This window comes from Marmota flaviventris, chromosome 14 (genome assembly GCF_047511675.1).
Source record: "Marmota flaviventris isolate mMarFla1 chromosome 14, mMarFla1.hap1, whole genome shotgun sequence".
Taxonomy (NCBI): domain Eukaryota; kingdom Metazoa; phylum Chordata; class Mammalia; order Rodentia; family Sciuridae; genus Marmota; species Marmota flaviventris.
In genome coordinates, this window is record NC_092511.1 from 19,432,614 (window position 1) to 19,455,009 (window position 22,396).

A 22,396-nucleotide genomic window follows, 5' to 3' on the forward strand; every position below is an offset into this window, starting at 1 on the left:
AGGAATATCAGTATCTTTGTAAATGATTCAAGAGTTGACTTAAAATTTGCCTTGCTATATACAGCTAAATTAAATATTGGAGTAAAAAAAAAAAAGGATTTACCCTCTGACAGAGTAACTGGAAGGAACAGGTAATAAAATGTGTCCTTAATTGGAATATCTTTTCCAGTGAAGCTGCTGCAAAGCAGACATTATTCCCTCAAGAAAGCTTTCTGGGTGAGCTATCAAGTAGACACCAAACATGAGGAGAGCAAAGACAAGCAGACTAAATTTGGTGTTTGCTGGTAAAAATAAAAAGCATTCTTTTCCTACTAGAGAGCGAACTGTTACAGCAGTAGGTGCTCAAAGTTTAGACCTGAGGATCACAGCATGTTTTATAAGTCTTAAAAACAAAAAAGCTATGAATGGTTAACCACCATGAGAGCAAAACCAGATAACACTTGAAGTTTTATGGATGGTATCCAACATTTAGCTATTTAATTTTATCTTAAATTAAAAATTCAGTTTCTAGCTGACCATGGTGGCACATACTTGTGATCTCAGCAATTTGGGAGGCTAAGGCAGGAGGATCACAAGTTCCAGGTCAGCCTAAGCATGTTAGGGAAGCCATAAGCAACTTAGTGAGACCCTGTCTAGAAAAAATAAAAATAAAAAGGCTGGATATGTAGCTAAGTGGTAAAGTATCTCTGGGTTCAAAAAATAAAATCATGCTGGGCATGATGATGCACACCTCTAATCTCAGCGGCTCAGGAGGCTAAAATAGGAGGATTGAGAATTTAAAAGCCAGCCTCAGGGCTGGGGTTGTGGCTCAGCGGTAGAGTGCTCGTCTCGCACGCATGGGACCCTGGGTTCGATCCTCAGCACCATGTAAAAAATAAATGAGTGAAATAAAGGTATTATGTCCAACTATAAAATAAATATTAAAAAAAAAAAAAAAGCCAGCCTCAGCAAAAGCCAGGCACTAAGCAACTCAGTGAGACCCTGTATCTAAATAAAAGATACAAAATAGGGCTGGGGATGTGGATGTGGCTCAGTGGTCAAGTGACCCTGAGTTCAATTCCCAGTACCAAATACATAAATTTAAATAAAATAAAATCAGTTTCTAATTGGATATCCACATACCAAAAAATGAATAAGACACAGACCTTACACTCTTCACAAAAATTAACTCAAAATGGATCACAGACCTAAAAGCAAAACTCAAAATTATAAAAGATAATAGAAAAAAAAATCTATGTGACCCCAAGTTTGATGATGATGAATTTTAAATACGAGACCAAAGATACCATCCATAAAACAAAGGATGGATAAGCTAGCCTGCATTCAAATGAAAAACTTATACTCTATGAAAACAAACTGCAGGAAACTAAAAAGAACACAGTTTTGGAGAAAACACATGCAAAAGACTGCTGCTGGGTATGGTGGCTCATGCCTATAATCCCAGTGGCCTGTGAGTCTGAGGCAGGAGGATCGCAAATTCAAAGTCAGCCTCAGCAACTTAGTGAGGCCCCAAACAACTTAGTGAGACCTCATCTCAAAAAATAAAAAGGGCTAGGAATGTGGCTCCTGGTTAAGCAACTCTGCATTCAATCCCTTAACCAAAAAATAAAACAAACAAACAAAAAAAGGGTCTACTACTCAAAATATATTAAAAAAACCTCTTCAAGTTCAATAACAAAAATCCTGATAAAAAATAGGTCAAAGACCTGAATAGACATCTTACCAAAGAATACATACAGAGGGCAAATAAAAACACAAAAGATGTCCCACATTAAGTGTAATTAGAGAAATGCAAATTAAAACATGAGATACCACTATTCACCTAATAGAATGGCCAAAATCCAGATCACTGACACCACCAAATGCTGGTGAGGCTGAAAAGCCAATAGGAACTCCTATTCACTGCTGATGGGAATGCAAAATGGTACAACCACTTTGGTAGACACTTTGGCAGTTTATGAAAATAAACAACACTTTTACCATATGATCTATTAATTATAGTCCTTGGTAATTACCCAAAGGAATTGAAAACTTATACCTACACAAAAACTGCACAGAGTTTTATTTGTAACTGCAACCTGAAATGTTCAGTTGGAAAAGGGATAAACTATGCTAAAAAGAAATGAACCATCGAGCTATGAAAAGACAGGGAGGAATCTAAAATGCATATTACTAAATCAAAGAAGCCAATCTGACAATGTTTCAACTACATGACATTCTAGAAAGGGTAAAAACTTTGTAATCGGTAGAAAGAGTAGTGAATATTAGGGGCTATCAGGGAGAGAGGGTTGAAGAGATGGAGCACAGAAGAGTTTTTAGGACAATTAAACTATTCTATATACTTTAATGGTGAATACATGTCTTTTTATACATTATTTTCTAAAGCCTTAGAATGTATACCACTAAGAGTGAATTCTAATGTAAACCATGGAGTCTGGGTGATAATGATGTGCCAGCGTAGGTTTATCATCTGTAAAAAAATGTACCAGTCTTGTGGGAGATCTTGAAAGTGGGCAAAACAATGCATACATGGGGGTGGGGAGTTTTTTTATTTGTTTTTGTTTTAAGTACTGGTGATTTAACCCAGGGGCACTTTACCACTGAGCTACATCCCCAGCACTTTTTATTTTAAAACAGGGTCTCGATAAGTTGCTGAAGTTGGCCTTGAATTTCTTATCTTCCCACCTCAGCCTCCCAAGTCCCTGGGATGACAGGTGTGTGCCATTGTGCCTGGCTCTCCACTGAGTTCTTCTGCGAACCTAAACCTGGCCCCCAAAAGAAAGTATTTTTTAAAAGTATTCCTCACACTGGAAGTAACAAGTCCATGAGACTAGTGGCCACTGTGTTGTACTAGACAGTATAGATAGAAACATTTCCATCATTGCAGGAAATTAATGGAGAGTACTGATCTAGAGGAAAGAGCAAGAGACTGGGTGTGGGAAAAGAGTAATTACTAAAAGAATGTTTGTCCTATAGCATGCAATACTTTATTGAAGGATCAGGAAGATTTACCTTTCCTTTTCCACCTGCTCTTTTTCCCCTCTTTGTTGCTGCCACCGTCACTGCTGCTGCTGCTGTTCTCAGAACTCTGGGAATCTGACTGACCATCACTGCTTTCTTCTGAACCTTCTGATAGCTCTTTCACCCCATCCGGCACATCTTTCTGAAAATGTAGGCATCCAATTAGGATTAATTATTACCATTTTCACAAACAGGCATTAAATTTCTGATATGCAATGTTGCAACTTAGTTGCACTAATTTTTAGTATTATAAAACAAAACAGCAGATTAAGCAAAGTTATCTGATTTCTTGCCATCTCCCTTTTTGGCTCAAATAAGTTAATATTTCTATTTACATCCAAAGATAAAAATTATACAAAATAGTCATGAGCGGGCACAATACACAGGCTAAATTTAGACAGAAATTAGGTAGATCTAAGTCCAGGTAAATGATAAAATATTCAGAATGAAAAAAAAAAACTATTTAATAACTATTTTGTTAAATATATGTACAATTGTGTGTTTTTGTGTTCACCACCATGTATTCTGAATTCTATTAGAGAATTAGCTTCTGGATAGCAAGAGATAGTATATTACTTTAATCATATTGGTTCTTGACTATAGGCTAATAAGTGCCAAGGGTCAAACAGAAAAAAATAATTTTTTAAAATAATTTTATCAGGGCTGGGGTTGTGGCTCAGCAATAGAGCACTTGCCTTGTACCTGTGAGGCATTGGGTTTGGTCCTCAGCACCATGTAAAAATAAATAAATAAAGGGAAAAAAATCATATCAAGTCTTTTTGGTTTCAGCATTTAATAAAGAGAATGCTAATCATAAAAGAAAAGTGTCAGCTGAGTATGTGAGAGAGAATAATGTGGTTATAAGATCAAGGACAAGATGGGGATAGGAAAGATAGTAGAATGAATTGGACATTATTATCCTATGTGCATACATGAGTACATGACTGGTGTGATTCTATATCATATATAACCAGAAGAATGAGAAGTTATATTCCATTTATGCACGATGTGTCAAATACATTCATATCATGTATAACTAATTAGAATGACAACAACAATAACAAAGATCAAGGACAAGGAAAACAAAGATATTCTATCTTTATTTTCTCTTAACTGTTAAGCCTTGGTCAAAGTCTCAACCTCTCATAACTTAATCTCTATAAGGTATAAAAATACCTACCTTAAAAGATCACTTGGAAATTAAATGAGCTAATAAATATAAAAATGCTTAGAATAGTGCCTGACATAAGAGCTCAATAAATATTAGTTACTAGGTATTTATGTACTAAAAAAATACATATGTATAAATCAACAAACTACTGAAAGTTATTTCTAAGATATAAGACTACGGATTTTCACCCACTAGTATTTCATCTTCCCATATAATTTGGTTTTGTAATCAAATAATACTGACAGACACAAGACACGACCCCTCTAAGACATAACTGGCATCCATGACATTATATCCAAGACTGTATAAACTCTAATCTAGGAAGAAACAGTTATTTTCCACTTAAATTTATGCCCTGAGCCATTTCTCTCTAAGACATCTTTTATGTTATACACTTTCTTAAAATACAGACCCCATAATTTTCTATTCTTTCCTTCAAAATGCAGGACAGCTTTTATAGAGTTAGTTGCCAGCCAGACATCTTGACCTGAAGGTTCAACAAGTATCTGAAATACAAATATAATTATCTTCTTTTTGTAAAAAACTTGTGATCCCTTTGGGATCAACTGCTCATGTCCCAAATCTTAGCATCTTTTCACACACACCCGCTTTAACCCACTCCAAATACAAAACATTCTATTTCTCTAATGTCCCTTGCTTTCATCTCTTTTACCATTGTCTTTCTTTAGGGTCTGAGTTTCTCCTCCAGACAACTATAACCAGCTTTTTTTCCTGCTTTGCTCTGAAAACTATCCTACTTGAATTATCTTCTTAAACACAGATTTGATCAAGCCATTCTCCTATAAAACCTATGCCATCTACTCAGCACACAAACACACACATACACACATATGCCAAACTACTCAGTCAGGTTCAAAGGCCTCAAAAGTTTGATCTCCACCTATTTTTACTATACGTTGAAGACTCCTTACCACAGAAGCTCATACACAGATTATGGTCTAACTACTCCAAGTTTCACTACTTTCAAGTCCATTCTGAATCTTATCTGTACCTTTGCTTGGGCTATTCTCATGTCCACAAAGCCCTCACTACCATTATTTATCTGTCCAAAGTCCAATTAAAATCTTACAAGTTAATAACAACAACTTTTTGGATCTCTTTATTTGAACACTTTTTTCACTTAATTTTCACAATACTTTACAGCACATTACATTTTTTTTGAACATACATTTATTTCAATAACTACAATGTGAGCTTCAGAGATCAAGACTACAGTTTATCTTTTTATAATTTCCATTTTTTTTTAGCATAGAAGCCACATTTTTTTTAGAATATTGATTTTTCAGTTGTAGTGGACACAATACCTTTATTTTATTTATTTATTTTTTATGTGGTACTGAGGATTGAACCCAGGGCCTCGCACATGCTAAGTGAGTGCTCTACCACTGAGCTACAACCCCAGCCCCAGAAGCCATATTTTGATAAAATAAATACATTATTTGGTCTGTGACCATGGTTCCTGACATAGAGCTCCCAAACTCTTGCAATTTCCTAAGAAATACTGGCAGTACAAGAATCTTTTATTCTGAAATTTGGTCTTGGACCCCAGTTCCTAACAGAGCTCGTAAGACTTCTGTAACTTCTTTAGTGATAGGAATGTCTGACACAGCTCCCAAGTTTCTTGGACTCTCCTGGGTAATGGTAGTATCTTTTGTTCTAATGAGATGATTCTGGTTTTTGGTTTGTTTTTGTTTTGGGGGTACCAGGGGTTCAACGCAAGAGTGCTTTACTACTGAGCTACATCCCTAGTCCTTTTTAAAGTATTTTATTTACAGACAAGGTCTGAGTTGCTAAGGGTCTTCCTAAATTGCTGAGGCTGGCTTTGAACTCATGATCCTCCTGCCTTAGCCTCCTGAGCTACTGGGATTACAAGCATGAGCCACCTTGCCTGGCCTCATAAGATAATTCTTGATGGGACCCCGGACAGTCTCTGACAAGGGAGCCAACCAACTATGTAATGAGAAAGCTGGAACTTTCAGACAAAATCTCCCAGGAAGAGAGAAGGGCTGGAGATTGAGATGATTACCAATGGCCAATGAAATAAACCTCCATAAAAACCCAAAAGGCCTGAAGTTCATATGTACTTCTGGAGAATTCATGGAAGTTCTATGTCCCTTCTCCCACACCTCAGTCTATGCAACTTTTCCATCTGACTATTCATCTGTATCCTTCTTATTATCTTTTTAAATAAATGGGTAAATTAAAATGTTTCCAAACTTATGCCATCTTAGCAAATTAAATGAATCCAAGGAAAGACTCATAAGAACCCCAATTCCAAGTGTTGTGTCAGAAGTACAGGCCACAACTTAGAACACATAACTAGGATTTGAAGTTGGAGGAATGGGCGGGAGGTGGGTGGTCAGTCTGACAGTTTATGAACTGAACGAAATGAGGGGGTACACCCCAGTTGGTGTATGATGGAAAACTGCTTTGTGTGTGGGGAAAGAAACCACCACACTGGATGACAGAAATATACTGAGAATAATAAATTAGGGAAGATCTAAAACAGCTAAGAAATCAAAGAAAAGCAGAAAGTTCCATATAGTGAATAAAGTCCTGTAACACTAGTAAGTTAATCACAGTACACAAAAAAGAAGGTATTACAGGGAGGTTAGATATTTTTAATAATAATGGGCTACATACAACCATGGAACTTGTGATGACTTTAGTTCAGTGCAAAAAAGTAGAGAGGGACAGAGTCCCACACAGATACAAACACAGTCACTGACTTCCAACCATTAATTTTTCATCTGCTGGTAAACCTCCTGTGGAAAATAATTCTTCTCCTCAATTCACCTGCCTGTTGCAGGTTTAATCTCAACCCCACATTAAACCAATACGAAGAACCTATGGATTTGGTAAAAGCCATTCAGGTATGGTCACATGGGTAGGCCAAACTAATTAAGACAAGTTCAAATTAAGTGGGAGGTTTTGGCTGTAGTTCCTGGACTCTTCTCCCTCCAAAATTAGAGACTGCAGAGTAGGGACTAGGAGTGAAGTCATAAATGATGTGAAAAGTCTGACTGAAAACGAAGCCAAAAGGAAGTGGCGTGACCAAGTCCTGATGATGTCATTTAAGCACCAGGATCTAGCCTGAGCTTCCTTAGATTTTGAGTTGCATGAACTAATAAATTCTCTTCTTATTGAAGCTCATTTGAAGTGGTTTTCCTATTTGTAAGCAGAAGGATATTGGTAAGTAAAGGTTCCTTTTCTCACTGTTGGAATTAGACATTAGCCAGCTTATTATGGTAAAAAGAGCATGGTTTGGAAGTTAAGTCAATTCTGGGTTCATATTCTGATTCTGAAATTAACTGGCTAACACCCGTCAAGAAAATTCAGTCTTCAGAACTTTGGTTTTCTCCATTACAAAAAAGAAATGTGATTGTAGTATACAGTTAAATAAAAGTAATGTAAAGCATCTATGCAGTATGCTCTAAAGTAAAACCCAATTATCACTGAAATGTTGTACAGTTCTTTTAAAGAATCACTGGGAGCTGGGCATCAGTGCACACAATAGCCTCAGGAAGCGGAGGTAGGAGAGGATCTCTTGAGTTTGAAATCAGCCTGAGAATTGTAATAAGACCCCATTAAAAAAAAAAGTTATTATCTTTTCAATAAAGAAAAAATTCTTTTGAAGGATTACTGGGCACAGGGGCACACAACAGTAATCCCTGTCTCAGGAGGCTGAGGCAATAACAACTTAGGCCCTAAGCAACTTAGACCCTGTCTCAAAGTAAAACATAAAAAGGGCTGGGGCTATGTAGCTCAGTGGTAAAGAGTCTCTGAGTTCAATCTCCAGTACATGCCCCCATCCCAGAAAATTATAAAGAATAAAGTTGTTTGGGCTGGGGATGTGGCTCAAGCGGTAGCGCGCTCGCCTGGCATGCGTGCGGCCTGGGTTCGATCCTCAGCACCACATACAAACAAAGATGTTGTGTCCACCGAGAACTAAAAAAATAAATAAATAAATACTAAAGTCTCTCTCTCTCTCTCTCTCTCTCTCTTAAAAAAAAAAAATAAAGTTGTTTGTCTGATCTATCTATAGACAGTTACAGATTAGTAAAAATAAATAGATACATAAATAAATAAGTAAGTATTGGGGATGGGGGCTGATAGAGTATGTACTTAGCATAAATAAGGCCCTGGGTTGAACCCCCAGCAACAACAATTATATATATTTGGTACAGTTTGAAAATATTACCGCCCATTGAAAATAAGTTCTTCAAAAACAGAATTCTGCCTCTACGGCTCAAATATTATTTATATACTGCTGCTTGCTGTTTAATTAAAAATTAGCCCCCAACACAAATATTTACCTTTAAAGTATATACTCCCATTCTACCTGGAACTTTATAGAAGATACCCTCTTCACCTCGGGAGTTTGTGTGGAGCATTGCATTCAGGCAGGCAAGAGGGGAAGTCCCACTGCAAAACAAAAAGATGATGAACACAGTGATGACTTCCTATCTCTGGAAAATATTCTATGTAACACCAATTTGATTTTTTAATTGGTTAATACTCCTTTGATTTAAACATGTTTTATTAGCCTAACAATCTAGAAAGAGGCTATCATGAAGAAAATGGATATAAAAATCATTCTCATATATGTAAAGAAAAAAATAATTCCTCAATCCCAATCATTATCTAACATTTAAGTCAAGAAAAATACAGAAGTATCACAAATACATTTTGTAAACATTCTATCTTATTTTGCACAAACTTTACAAATGTATAAGAAAAAATAGGGAACACACACACAGGTTCAAATAAACAATATTTATCCTCTTGTGTATTGCTATATCAAATTAAATCTGATCTGTGAAGCTAATAGACTGCCATGATTTGTTATATCTAAACCTATAATAAGATCATTAAACATAAATTAAATGGGCTTCTGAATTATTTTGCATGAAGCAACTTGAATAAACATATATTAATTCTAATTTTCTAGAATTTTAGGTACATAATAATCATCTCAAACAACATATTATTTTCCTTTCCAATCATAATCAGATTTTACTTTCCCGTTCCTAACAAAATAAACTATAAAAAAAATTTCTGATAGGCACTATTGGTTTGTCTTTCCTTTTTACTGTCCTTTCATCAAGAAAATGACACTAACATTTTACCACTAAAGCCTAATGTTGATTTTTTTTTTTCTGGTCAGTTGCTTGAATATTAAGAAAAAGAAAAGAGAATTATACACAAGGTGCATTTTAAAATATAAACCACGTGGAATCACTTGTATTAAAGAGCATAGTATAAAATATCAGACTGACTAGCAAAAAACTGAATAAAATAATTGAAAATCAAGAAACTAGATGATGTTAAAATAAAAGCTTCAAATAAGAACAGTTTTAAAACAGAAAACAAAAATAGTAAAAAATTGTTAAAAGTAAGCATAAGGGCTGTAGTATTTAAAGGTAGTCCTATTATACTTAAAGACAATGTGTTTATATACCTAAGAAAAATGGTAAAAATGTCACTGTATAGAATATTAGGTCTGGGAATAACTGGATGCAGTGTTGCACACCTATAATCCCAGAAGCTCAGGAGGCTGAGGCAGGAGGATCACAAGTTCAAAGCCATCCTCATTAATGAGGAGGCACTAGCAACTCAGTAAGGCCCTGTCTCTAAATAAAATACAAAATAGGTTGGAGATGTGGCTCAGTAGTTGAGTGCCCCTGAGTTCAATCCCTAATACCTCCAAAAAACAATAACAAAGACAAATCACACAGAAAATGGTAAAGCCAAGATTTCAGTGAGAATCAAGAAAACAGAAGAACAGGAAAGAGATCGCTGGGAAAAAAAAGGGAACATAGGAAAACCAAGAAACAAATAAAATCCATGTTCAATAACCTACTTGTTGAGGATTCAATTTCAATATTAAGCACCTACTCTGTGTAGGGTGATAAAGGTGATGGATCCAAAAAGCAAAGGTTTTCTAGCTCATAGCCTAATGAGGAAGATAGACAAGGGAACAAATTGCCACATCACACTGTGATCACTGCTATTGATATGTATATACAGGCCCATAATCCCTGATCCAAAACACTCAGGCCAAATATTTCAGACATATATATTTTTTATTTTGGAAAGCTAATATATACCATAAATTATATAACACTGCTAAGGAGATGAGGGGGTGTAGCAGCCCATAACTAAACACAATGAAACATGACAAACTAACTGGAATAAACAAAGATTATGTACACTCATGTCAGAAATGGTGTTGCCAGGGTTGGGGTTGTGGCTCAGCCGGTAAAGCACTCGCCTCTCATGTGTGAGACGTGGGTTCGATCCTCAGCACCACATAAACATAAATAAACAAACAAAGATATTGTGTCCATGTATAACTAAAAAAAATTTTTTTTTAAAAAAAGGGCTGTGGATGTGGCTCAAGTGGTAGCGTGCTCGCCTGGCATGCGTGCGGCGCTGGGTTCGATCCTCAGCACCACATAAAATAAAGATGTTGTGTCCACCGAAAACTAAAAATAAATGTTAAAAAATTCTTTCTTTCTCTCTCTCTCCTAAAAAAAAAAAAAGAAAAAGAAAAGAAATGGTGTTGCCAAATGAATTTTGGTGCTAAATATATGAAAATAAACTTCATTTTTCAAGCATCCGGGATATTAGAATCATGGATAAGAGAGTGCAGTCCTCTATATTAAAAAATGTTTTAAGACAGGGCTAAGTATTAGTATTCAGAACAAAATACTAACAACAAAAAACAGTTCTTAAACTGGGTACAGTGGCACATGCCTGTAATTCCAGCAAATCAGGAGGCTGAGGCCAAAAGATTCAAAAGTTCAAGGACATCCTATGCAACTTAATAAGATCATGTCTCAAAATAAATAATAAAAAGGACTAGGGGAGTAGTTCAATGGTAAAGCCTCCCTGGATTCAATCCCTAGTATCAAAATTAATAGTCCTCGGGGCTGGGTTTATAGCTCAGTGGTACAATGCTTGCCTCACACATATGAGGCACTGGGTTTGATCCTCAGCTCACATAAAAATAAATAAAATAAATAAAGACATTGTGTCTGTCTTAAAAAAATCTTAACAGGACTGGGATTGTGGCTCAGCAGTAGAATGCTCGCTTAGCACGTGTGAGGCCCTGGGTTTGATCCTTAGCACCACATAAAAAATAAATAAATAAAGATATTGTGTCCGACTATGACTAAAAAGTAAATATTGGGAAAAAAAAACACCTTAACAACAACAAAAAATTAACAGTCCTTAAAGTGAAACCTGTAACATCAAAGTAAAGGGCACACACATCTGGTGAAAAGATGTGGTGAAAGAGTTAACTCTACAGACACTGTCATAAAATTTTCCTTGCAAATCTGGGTATGATTTTCCTCTTTAGGAAACTAGAAAGATTTGAAAAACTCACAACATACATTATTTAAAACAAAATTCAGATTTGACCTCAGGAAAATACAAAACCAAACAAACAAAAGAGAATTCTGGCAGTGTTTACTTGTTACGAATAATGAAGAAACAACAAAGGAATAAAATAAACTACAATGTTCATGATGGTAAGACTAGGCCTTCAAAGGATGAAGCTCTAGAATTCTGTAATTAAATAAAAACTGAACGACTTTAAGAAATAAGACATCACCTGCACGGGTGATAAAATCCTAGCAGAAAGGAGATCAATACCACACATAAAAGTCAAGTAAATAAAGTAGAGGGTAGGTAGTTGCTGACACCTGAAGCAGCTCAAACAAGAACCACTTCAAATAGATTATAGAATTATTATGAGAAAGTCAGCTTCTAACCTTACTTTTCTCTGCTCAAGAAATAAAAGGTAGGGGTTGTTTAAAGGAAATGAACAAATGCAATGCTATACTTTTATGCTGAATCTATTTGGACACAAGGCTCAAAGAATGGCAATAACTTGGAGCATACTGCCACTGACCTTTTTAAAATTCTTTTTACAGAAAAAGTTGTTCTTAGCAATAGCTAGTAGTGCTGAGAGACACAAGGTCATAGTTACACTGCTTAGATAAAGCAAATACACTCATGAAACTCATGAAAGACAACATCACACTATACTTTTATAGAGAGAGCCAGTTTAAAGGATTCATGCCAATATGAATTCAGATATCAGTGTGGACCTAGCTAAATCACTTTAAGCACCTTTAATCTTACTCATCTATAAAATGGAGGTAACATAACCCACCTTTAACATGATTTTACAGATACTGTGTGTGTGAGTATGTGTGTGTGTGTGTGTGTGTGTGTCTGTCTAGATACAGATAGAGTATGTCATGGAATCCAGACTCAGTAACTATGGTGGTTACTTTAACAATTTGCTCCTTGGGCTGGGGTTGTGGCTCAGTGGCAGATTGCTTGAGGCACTGGGTTCGATCCTCAGCACCACATAAAAATAAATAAACAAAATAAAGATATTGTGTCCAAGTATAACTAAAAAAATATTTAAAAAACAACAACAACTTGTTCCTCCACCTCAGTCTGGTGGTGTTCAACTGTCCCCTAATTCAAGTGACAGTAATCTCACTCTCACCCAATCTATTCGCTACTCTGAAATCACAGTAACCTTTTAAAAATAAATCATGCTACCTTCTGTCCAGCTTAAAATTCATTCATATCACAACATTCTAAGAATAAAAATTTTTTTAAAAAATCAACATGATTTGACCTTGACCATTCTCCTACATTCTCTGCTCCAGATTCCTCAGGCCTTTTTCCATTTTGTAACTTACCTAACTGGCCTAATGACTGTTCGCAAAGATAACCCTGACTTCCTTTTCTCCCAGCAAGCACTAATTCACTCTTCAGGTTTCAGGCTTAATATCTTTTCCTTACTGAAGCCACTTCTATAATCTGTACTTCTCAGAAATACATATCACTTGTAACTACATATGCTATTAGGAAAATATGTCAGTTTAACATCTGATTCCACTGGGCACCGTGGAACACACCTGTAATCCCAGTAATTCAGGAGGCTAAAGCAGGATTATCACAAGTTCAAGGCCAGTTTCAGCAACTTAGCAATGCCCTGTCTCAAAATAAAAAATAAAAAGGGCTGGGGATGTCACTCAGTGGTTAAGAGCCCCATGGTTCAATCCCCAATACCAAAAATAAATAAATACATACAAATATACATAAATCTGGCTTTATAATGGGCCAGCCAGATTCATTAGTGTGTAAGTTTTATATAGGGTCTCTAGGAAGCAGATTCTCCCTATTTGTGATATTCAAAAACATCCAGCTCCAGGACCTGAGAGTAGTCATCTTGTAATTATGATGGAGGAACTTGGTGAAAATGAAACAAACATGAGGGCAGAAGAGATAAAACTGCTAAAGCTCCTGGATTAAGTTTTGCCTATTGTTTTTTTTTTCCCCATTTGCATTAAATAGTGAAATTTCCCTTATTAAGCTAGTTTACCTTGCATTTTGTTATTTATTACTGAAAATATTGATACAAAGCAACTAAGGCATTCAAATCTATAGAGATATGAGGAAGAAACAAAAAAGAGGTATAAGAGAATATTCAAAGAAAACAAGTCTATTCCATTAAAGAGAAAATATTACCTTTATGAATCAAATATATATATTAAATGATAATGTGAGAAGAGGCAAGGTGCTACCTGAACCCGTTACACACTAATTCAGTACTCAGCAACATTTTTCTCATATTCTCCACTAAATCTTGAGCTTCGAAGATTTAAAAAGTACCAAACTGAAATACAGGCATGAAAAAACGAAGTGGCAGCTTACATTACTGTTTTTATCAATCATTTACTCCATCATGTGACCTCACAGTATATTAGATTAAGTGAAATATATTTCCCTGCCACAAAGATGTTGATTTGGTGTTGACTACAAGACTTGATTTGGTCAGTGAAATGATACAAGAGTGGGCATCATTCAGCTTACTTCTGTGATTGCTATAAAGAGCATGGCCACTGATTCCAGGAGAAAAAGAGAACAATCTACAGTCAATTATCACCAACAATAACTTAGCCTAATCTAACCAAATGATATGAAGAAGGGGGGAATGGGTGAAATTTTGAGACTGTTATGCAGCAAAATCTGACCAATAAAGCCAGTCCTATATAACACACGCAAGAACAACTGCTTTCTTAGCAATGCTCAATGCCCAAAAATAGTAAACAAAATTATTTTTTAGTTGTAGTTGGATATAATATCTCTATTTTATTTATTTATTTTTATGTGGTGCTGCTGATTGAACCCAGTGATTCACATGTGCAAGGCAAGTGCTCTACTGCTGAGTTATGACTCCAGCCCCAAACAAAATTCTTAAGAATAAGTGTGAACAAAAAATTTAAAATCCAGTCTAGATGTCATACAAAGAGACAACAGAAAACAAGAACTTTGGGAAAAGATGACCCATAAACATAAAAATTCTATTTGATAATGAAATCCAGCCAACAAAGAAATGAAACAAAGTAAACAATTCAGGAATTCTAAAACAGTGTTATTCAGCTTCAATTAGGTAATATAATAGAAATATAAATCTTTATTTTTTCCGACTTTCATACCTTCAGACTGTTTTTCTTTTTCTTCAATTTCAGAGATCATTTAGGAATTAACATTTTCTCATAGTGAAAAAACTGAAATCTATCAATTTTCTTAGTTTCTTCAATTAATGCAGTAAGCAATGGTTATTCCTAGAGACTTTCAGAGTATTTTCAGTGAACATTTTTCACTACTGATTAACTATAAGTTTTGTTATCAGGTGTAATTTTTACAAAAACATTTTATTAGTCCAAAAATATGTGAATAAACTATTAAAACAAGTTAAACTCTGAAAGAGTATGGCTCTCTTTCAAAAATCAGTTCCTTTTTACAGGGCATGTTATTGAAAACAAAAAATAAAACAGCAGGTAAGAGGGTAAACTGCATACAGAGTGAAGTAAAGGACATCTAATCAAAGAGAAAATACATATTAAAGAGTAAGATATTTTTCATTAAGTACAAAAAAACACATATTCAAAAAGAGAATCAGAGTCCCATATTCCCACAAACACAAAGAAAGGGGGTACCTAAACAATGACAAAGACTAAGAGAAAAACCAAATATGAAGAAATTGAGATCAGGTTGTTTTCTATTTTGTTTTGGGGGTGTTTGTGCATTGTACTGGGGATTGAACTAGGGGGTGCTTTGCCAAAAATTTTTATTTCCTTTTTATTTTGTGACAGTTGCTGAGGATGGCCTCAAACTTGTGATCTTCCTGTCTCAGTCTCCCAAACTGTTTGGATTACAGGGATGCACCACTGTACCCCCTCAAAATCAAGCGGTTTTAAAATGAGTATATTTAAATCATATTACCAAAATCTTTGCTCATTTGAATAACATGATAATAATCTTGAGGGAGGAAATTAGTTTTTCACTTACAGAATATCAACATGAAAGCATTTTTGGCATTCTGGTGATAACTTTAAAAAGTTTGTTTCAAAAAGAATTACAAAAGCTTTGTAAATCCATGATAGAATGGCTTACATGTTTACCTTTAATCTATAGGGCTGGGGTTGTGGCTCAGAGGTAGAGTGCTCGCCTCGTATGCGTGAGGCACTTGGTTCAATCCTCAGCACCACATAAAAATAAAATAAAGATATTGTGTCCACCTATAACTAAAAAATAAATACTTTAAAAAATATTTTAATCTACAATAAACTGAAAAATAATTCAGTATTTAGATATCCAGACTAAAGATTTCTCTGAATGTTGTTCTTGGGAGGGATTAAACTGCTACTTATCCTTAAGTAATAAATGATCATAGTAGAAATAATAACCCATAGAATAAGATAAAAATTCATGAGTTCATAGCGATATAAGTGACAAATCAATGACTGGGTGGGGAAAAAATAAGGAAAAATTCATTGTAGTACAATTCCAACAAAAGGGAATGATGTAATTAGAAAATCATTATTATATGGTAACTACCATAGTAAATTTTAGACAAGTATTATTAATGATTGCTGTGGTAGACAGACTCCAAAATGACCCTCAATTCTTACTACTTCCTAGTACTCACACCCCTTGTGTAATCCCTTCCCCTCTTGAGTGTGGGCAGGAACTTCTCCATTCTAGCAAAGGTGATGGTATGTCACTATTTTATGTGGTCATTTTACGTAATACTGCAGTAGGGTTGCTAGGCAACTCTCTCTTCCTGGCTTTGAAAAGGTAGCTATGATGGGGAGGCACTCAGGACAGCCTACAGCCAACAAACAGGAACCAGGGATAACCCAGAAGGATCTAAATCCTGCCACTAACCATGAGAACCTGGAAGTGGATCATTCCCCAATCAAGTCTTTAGATAAGATACTTAGTACATTTCAAAGGGGAAAAACTGTACTCACAGTGGAGAAATGTGGTAGATAACACATAACACAAGTGATCAAATTACTATCTACCAAACTAGGGTAAACTGAAATCATGTGCCTCCTAATGAGATGTAGTAAAAAAGAAAAAAAAAAAACATTAATTCTGTGATATTTACCCCCCACCAAATGTATGAGAAGACATTATAGAATCAAATTGCAGAATAAACTACAAAACATTCGGCATGTTAAATAATGTTCAGATCAAGCTGGGTAAAATGGTGCACACCTGTAATCCCAGCAACGTAGGCCACTGATGTAAGAGGATAACAAGTTCAAGAACAGCATGGGTAACTTAGCAAGACCTTGCATCAAACTAAAATTAAAAAGTGACAGACTCAATCTCCAGGACCACCAATCAATCAATCAATCCAGGACAAGAATGACAGATCAAAAGAGAATAAAGAGATATGAGAACTAAATGCAAACACAACATGTGATGCTGGATGAGAAAATTAGCAGAATTATTATCAAATCTGAATTATTATTATCAAGTCTGTTGACTATATAATACTTTGTCAATATTGATTTCTTATTAACTATTTTGATATTTACCTTGTGGTTATGTAAAAAGAATGTACTTTCCTTTAGAAAATGCATTCTCAAGTGTTGAAAGGTAAATGGGGCATCATGTTTACAATTTCTTCTCAGACATTTCAGGAACAAATTAGAATAAACAATAAATATTAATATTGGGCAAAGTGAGGTAAAGATTTTCTTTGTGCTACTCTTACAATTTTTCAACACAGCAATTGATAAATAAAAAGGTAGAAACAGTATTACATGCCTGAGAAAAGTTTATAAACAATATAGATCATATGGACCAATAAAAAGGAATGAAGTACTTACTAATAAATTCTACAACATAGATTAACCTTAAAGAACCACATGTTATATGATTCCATTTGAAGAATGTCCAGATATGGTCAATCTACAGAAACAGAAAGCAGCTTAAAGGCTCACAACAGGAAATAATTTAACAGTATACGAGTTAGAGGAATTTTTAAAAGGAGTGACAAAATATTCTAAAACTGGATTATGGAGACGATTGTAAACTCAGTAAATTTATTAAAAATCCCTGAGCTGAACTGTACACTGAAAATAAATAAAGTTTGGCATACCAACTATACCACAAAAAGTTAAAAGAAGGAAATAAAGGAGGGAGGAAGGGAAAAGGGGAAAAGGGGAAAGAGAAGGAAGGGAAGAAAGGGAAGGGGGCACACTGGCACCCAGCTGTAATCCTAGCTACTTGGAGGTTCAAAGTCAGCCTGGAAAATGTAGAGAGTCCCTGTCTCAAAAGACAAAAATAAAAAGGGCCAGGGATGTAGCTTATTGAGGGATGTAGAGAGACCCTGTCTCAAAAGAAAAAAATAAAAAGGGCCAGGGATGTAGCTCAGTAGCTGAGTTCAATCACCAGTAGGGGATGGGAGAATAGTAAGAGAAAAGAAGCTGACCTTGGTTTCTCATTCACTGACTATTTACATAAGACTTATCATGTGGCAATGGACTGGAAAGTGCATTAAAAAAAAAAAAAAGGTAGAAACTTCCTCAAGAAGTACATATTCTTACATTTTAAGAATGTAAGAATGGGGACTGGGATTGTGGCTCAGTGGTAAAGTGCTGGTCTCGCATGCATAAGGCACTGGGTTCGATCCTCAGCACCACATAAATGTAAAATATATACATTATGTCCACCTAAGAAATAAATATTAAAAAAAAAAGAATGTAAGAATGAATTGAGCCAAATTTGTTGGTACACATACACACACTATACAGTATCATTTATGATTAAATTCACTGTTTTTTTTTTTTTTGACAGATGATGCAAGTTGATACGAATTTAATTGTGACCCATATCACAACTTCAGTCACTTTTGCAGTTTTGCTATAGATTCAAGAACTGGACAAAGTCAGAAATTCAGGTTTAGAACCTATTATGTTTTCTAATTTGTTAATCATGAATCCTCTCGTTTACAAAGAATATATTTAATGGTAAATGCAGCAGCACTTGTAGCAAAATAACCATTTTTTAATATTTATTTTTTAGTTGTATTTGGACACAATACCTTCATTTTTATGTGGTGCTAAGGATCGAACCCAGGGCCCTGCACGTGCTAGGCGAGCCACAACCCCAGCCCCATAACCATTTTTTTTTTCCCCTAATGTCTTTATTTTACTTTATATGGTGCTGAGGATTGAACCCAGTGCCTCACACATGCTAGGGAGCGCTTTACCTCTGATAGGGCATGTTTTTATGTATAGGAGAAATAGCCATCATGCTGTATTAGTAGGAAATAATAGAACATTTGCCTAAGGTAGAATAAGCAGAGTAACTTTTAATAAAAGTCAGTAAATGTTCATTTTACCCTGTTATATTAAAAATCTGATAGAAGTTTATAGTTGTGAAGGATGGAAGTGGGGATTTCTTTTAAAGTATGCCTACAATCTGATGATCAGAATTAAGAAAACTAAGGAATAGACTGAGTTTTGGCAAGAGCCTTTCACTGAGGAATACTATGGACAAGACAAAGCAAGCTAAAGCTGAGGAATTGACTTTGATTTTTACTGAGAGTTGATGGGCCCTAGCAAACAGCAACAATACTCTGTAACTTTTAAAATTGTAATACAATATATCTGACAAAAAATTTGTCTAGTCTTTTGCACAAACATACGATGTGGTAGAGACTTACTATGCCCTCAAGCATTTCCAATTACTCACAAGTCCTTCTTTAAGCTACACCATCTCTGTCTTCCTATATAATTCTATGTACTAGGTTTGATTTGATGATGGAAATCAGTAGTTAACAAGGTGACAAAATCTTTCCTCTTTGTGATTTTCCACAGTCTGAATTTTCCAAAAATGACCTTGAAACAAATTATCTTTGAAAATGAAGAAAAAAAAATCTTAACATTCTTTCTATGTTATTCCAATAACAGTCTTTCAAATATTTTAAGAATTCTCAGGAAGCCCTGCTCCTTTCCAGATTATTTTTGGTCTCCTGACTGGCATTCCCGCTAACAACCAATCTAAAGAATCTTAATATCATTAACCTTCACTATCTGTCTCAAACTTCACCACTATCTTCCAATGTTTATTGTTGCCATTTCACACTTTTGATAAAGAAATTTAAGCGACTCCATCGGTCTAATTTATTTAATCCTAGAGATAGTCTCCTTTGCAATAGGTTACCCTGCCTAATTCCTACTTTAATTCTCAATCTTGTTCAAAAATAGTTTTGTTTTTTTTTCTAGCATGTTTACTTGACTTTATAAACAGAACACACAGAATAAAACTGAACTTGGGCTGGGGTTGTGGCTCAATGGTAAAGCACTTTCCTCACATGTATGAGGCACTGGGTTCAATCCTCAATACCACATAAAAATAAATAAATATACCCTAAGTACATGTATGAAGACATGAATGGTGTGACTCTACTTTGTATACAACTAGAGATGAAAAACTGTGCTCTATTTGTGTAATATGAATTGTAATGCATTCTGCTGTCATATATAATAAAATAAAAATAAATAAGTAAGTAAGTAAAGGCACTGTGTCCATCTACAACGAAAAATATATTAAAAAAAAAAAAACTGAACTCGGGGCTGGGGATGTGGCTCAAGCGATAACGTGCTCGCCTGGCATGCGCAGGGCGCTGGGTTCGATCCTCAGCAAAACATAAAATAAAGATGTTGTGTCCACCAAAAACTAAAAAATAAATATTTAAAAAAATTCTCTCTCTCTAAAAAAAAAAAAAAAACTGAACTCAAAAGCACCTTTATGGAATTGGGGCTGTGGCTCAGTGGAAGAGCACTTGCCTAGCACGTGTGAGGCACTGGGTTCAATTCTCAGCACTGATACAAATAAATAAGAAAGCGGTCCACTGACAACTAAAAAAAATTTAAAAATTTTTTAAAAAGAGCACCTTTATGGAAAATAGTGAGTTTAGAAATTAACTACTTAATAGTCTTTGTAGATTTCAAATGCATTGAAAAATTTGGTACCCCTACATTCTTTTAATCAAACCTATGTATTTATATGGATCATATTACATACAATTCTACCAATGATAGATTCATTTTGGTTTACAACTAATCTGCTCTTAAAAAACAAATAACATAAATATAGTTTTTCAATTAAAAAGTTTAATTCAAAAAGTAACATCAAGCTCAGTAAATTTGTTTTTTCAAAGTGTTTTTCTCCCAAAACATGCCATCAAACAAATGGGAATTTAAGCACTGGAGACAGGAAAAGAGAGAGGGTGTGCAGGACAATGTCCAAGCAGGCATTATAGAGGAAGTGCCCCAAATGAAAAGTTCCAGGCCAACAGAGCAGCAGAAGGGCAAAGGACAAATAAGGAGGATGAGTGTTTTAGTCTGAAGAGGAAGGTCACAGAAACAAAAAAATTATTCTTTGAAATTTTGCTTGCTCACCCTATCCTCTTAACACTGGGCTACATATCTAGTCACCCCATTATTGTCTTTTTCTCCCCAGCTATTAACTATTTTAAAAATATGCCTTGCCAACTAGCAGTAACAAAACAGTTTCGAGAAAGGGATGAGAGTTCAGAGAAAAAAGGTGTACGTGAGGGGCTGGGGTTGTGGCTCAGCAGTAGAGTGCTCGCCTAGCATGTATGGGACCCTGGGTTCGATCCTCAGCACCACATAAAAATAAAATAAAAGCATTGTGTCCAGCTACAACTAAAACTAAAACAAAATACTTTTTTTTAAAAAAAGGAGTACAGTGATTCTATTCTCCATTTTTAAGTAAATATATAGAACTACAAGGTTCAATTACACTTAGATTAGATAATCACAAACTCTTGGTATAGAAAGACCTTGGAGAAATTCATAAGTTTTCACTCAAAGAGGATATAAGAGTTCATTAAGATCTTTGCTCAGGGGGCTGGGGATATAGCTCAGTGGCAGAGCATTTGCTTAGCATGTGTAAGACACTGGGTTGAATCCTTAGCACCGCATAAAAAACGAAACAAATAAAGGCATGCTGTCCATCTACAACTACCAAAAATAATAATAATAATATCTTTGCTCAATCAACTAGCTCCTGCTCAAAAGTGAGGAAGCAGAAGCAGTATTTATGTTTTAGAATCATACACAGATATGAATTCATAGAAGTCATGGTATTCTAATCAGCTATAAAAAGAAATGAGGTATTCACACAACTTGGAGGAATCCATGGAGAACTACATTGAACTGGGGGAGAAAAAAGTCAATCCCCAAAATGGCTACATATTGTATGATTGCCTTAACATAACTTCATTCTTGGAATGACAAGAATATAGAAATGTAGAACAGATTAATGTCAAGGAGGAAGGAGAGATGGAGCCAAAAGGAAGGTAGGTGTAGTAATAAAAGACGAATACTCTTGTTGGAAGTATTTTGTATCTTGATTGTAGTGGTAGGTACACAAATCTACACATATGGAAATACATACATATCCACCAATTAGTTCTCACTCCCATACACACTCAACTGAATACTAGTAAAGTATGGTAGAATGTATCAAAAGCGATATTCTATTCTAACATTGTAATATGGTTCTGTATAATGTTTGGAGAATCCATTTAAAGGTTCTTTTCATTCTTTCTTTCCCCCCACTTTTTTTCAGGGTGTAGGGGTGACTAGGGATTGAACCTAGAGGCACTCTACCACTAAGCTACATATTTTATATATTTTATTTAGCCTATCTGGTCTATGAAGCTGCCTTCATTCTCCTAATTTCAGAGCCCATTTCTTTCCTTAAGAATGTAAGATTGCCCACATTCTTCCAACATCTTATTTGCCTAAGTTG

At 35.2% G+C, this 22,396-nt stretch overlaps 1 protein-coding gene across 10 annotated transcripts in view; it reads right to left on the reverse strand.

Moving 5' to 3' along the window:
* Nucleotides 1-22,396, reverse strand: part of Asxl2 (ASXL transcriptional regulator 2) — a 135,993-nt gene that overhangs the window by 57,296 nt on the left and 56,301 nt on the right. For all 10 annotated transcript variants that reach the window (XM_071601410.1, XM_071601418.1, XM_071601417.1 and 7 more), the window contains 2 exons: nt 8,530-8,638; nt 3,013-3,163 (listed from right to left, as the gene is read on the reverse strand). In XM_071601410.1, the coding sequence (XP_071457511.1) occupies nt 3,013-3,163; nt 8,530-8,638 (260 nt within the window). The remainder of the gene's footprint in view (nt 1-3,012; nt 3,164-8,529; nt 8,639-22,396) is intronic.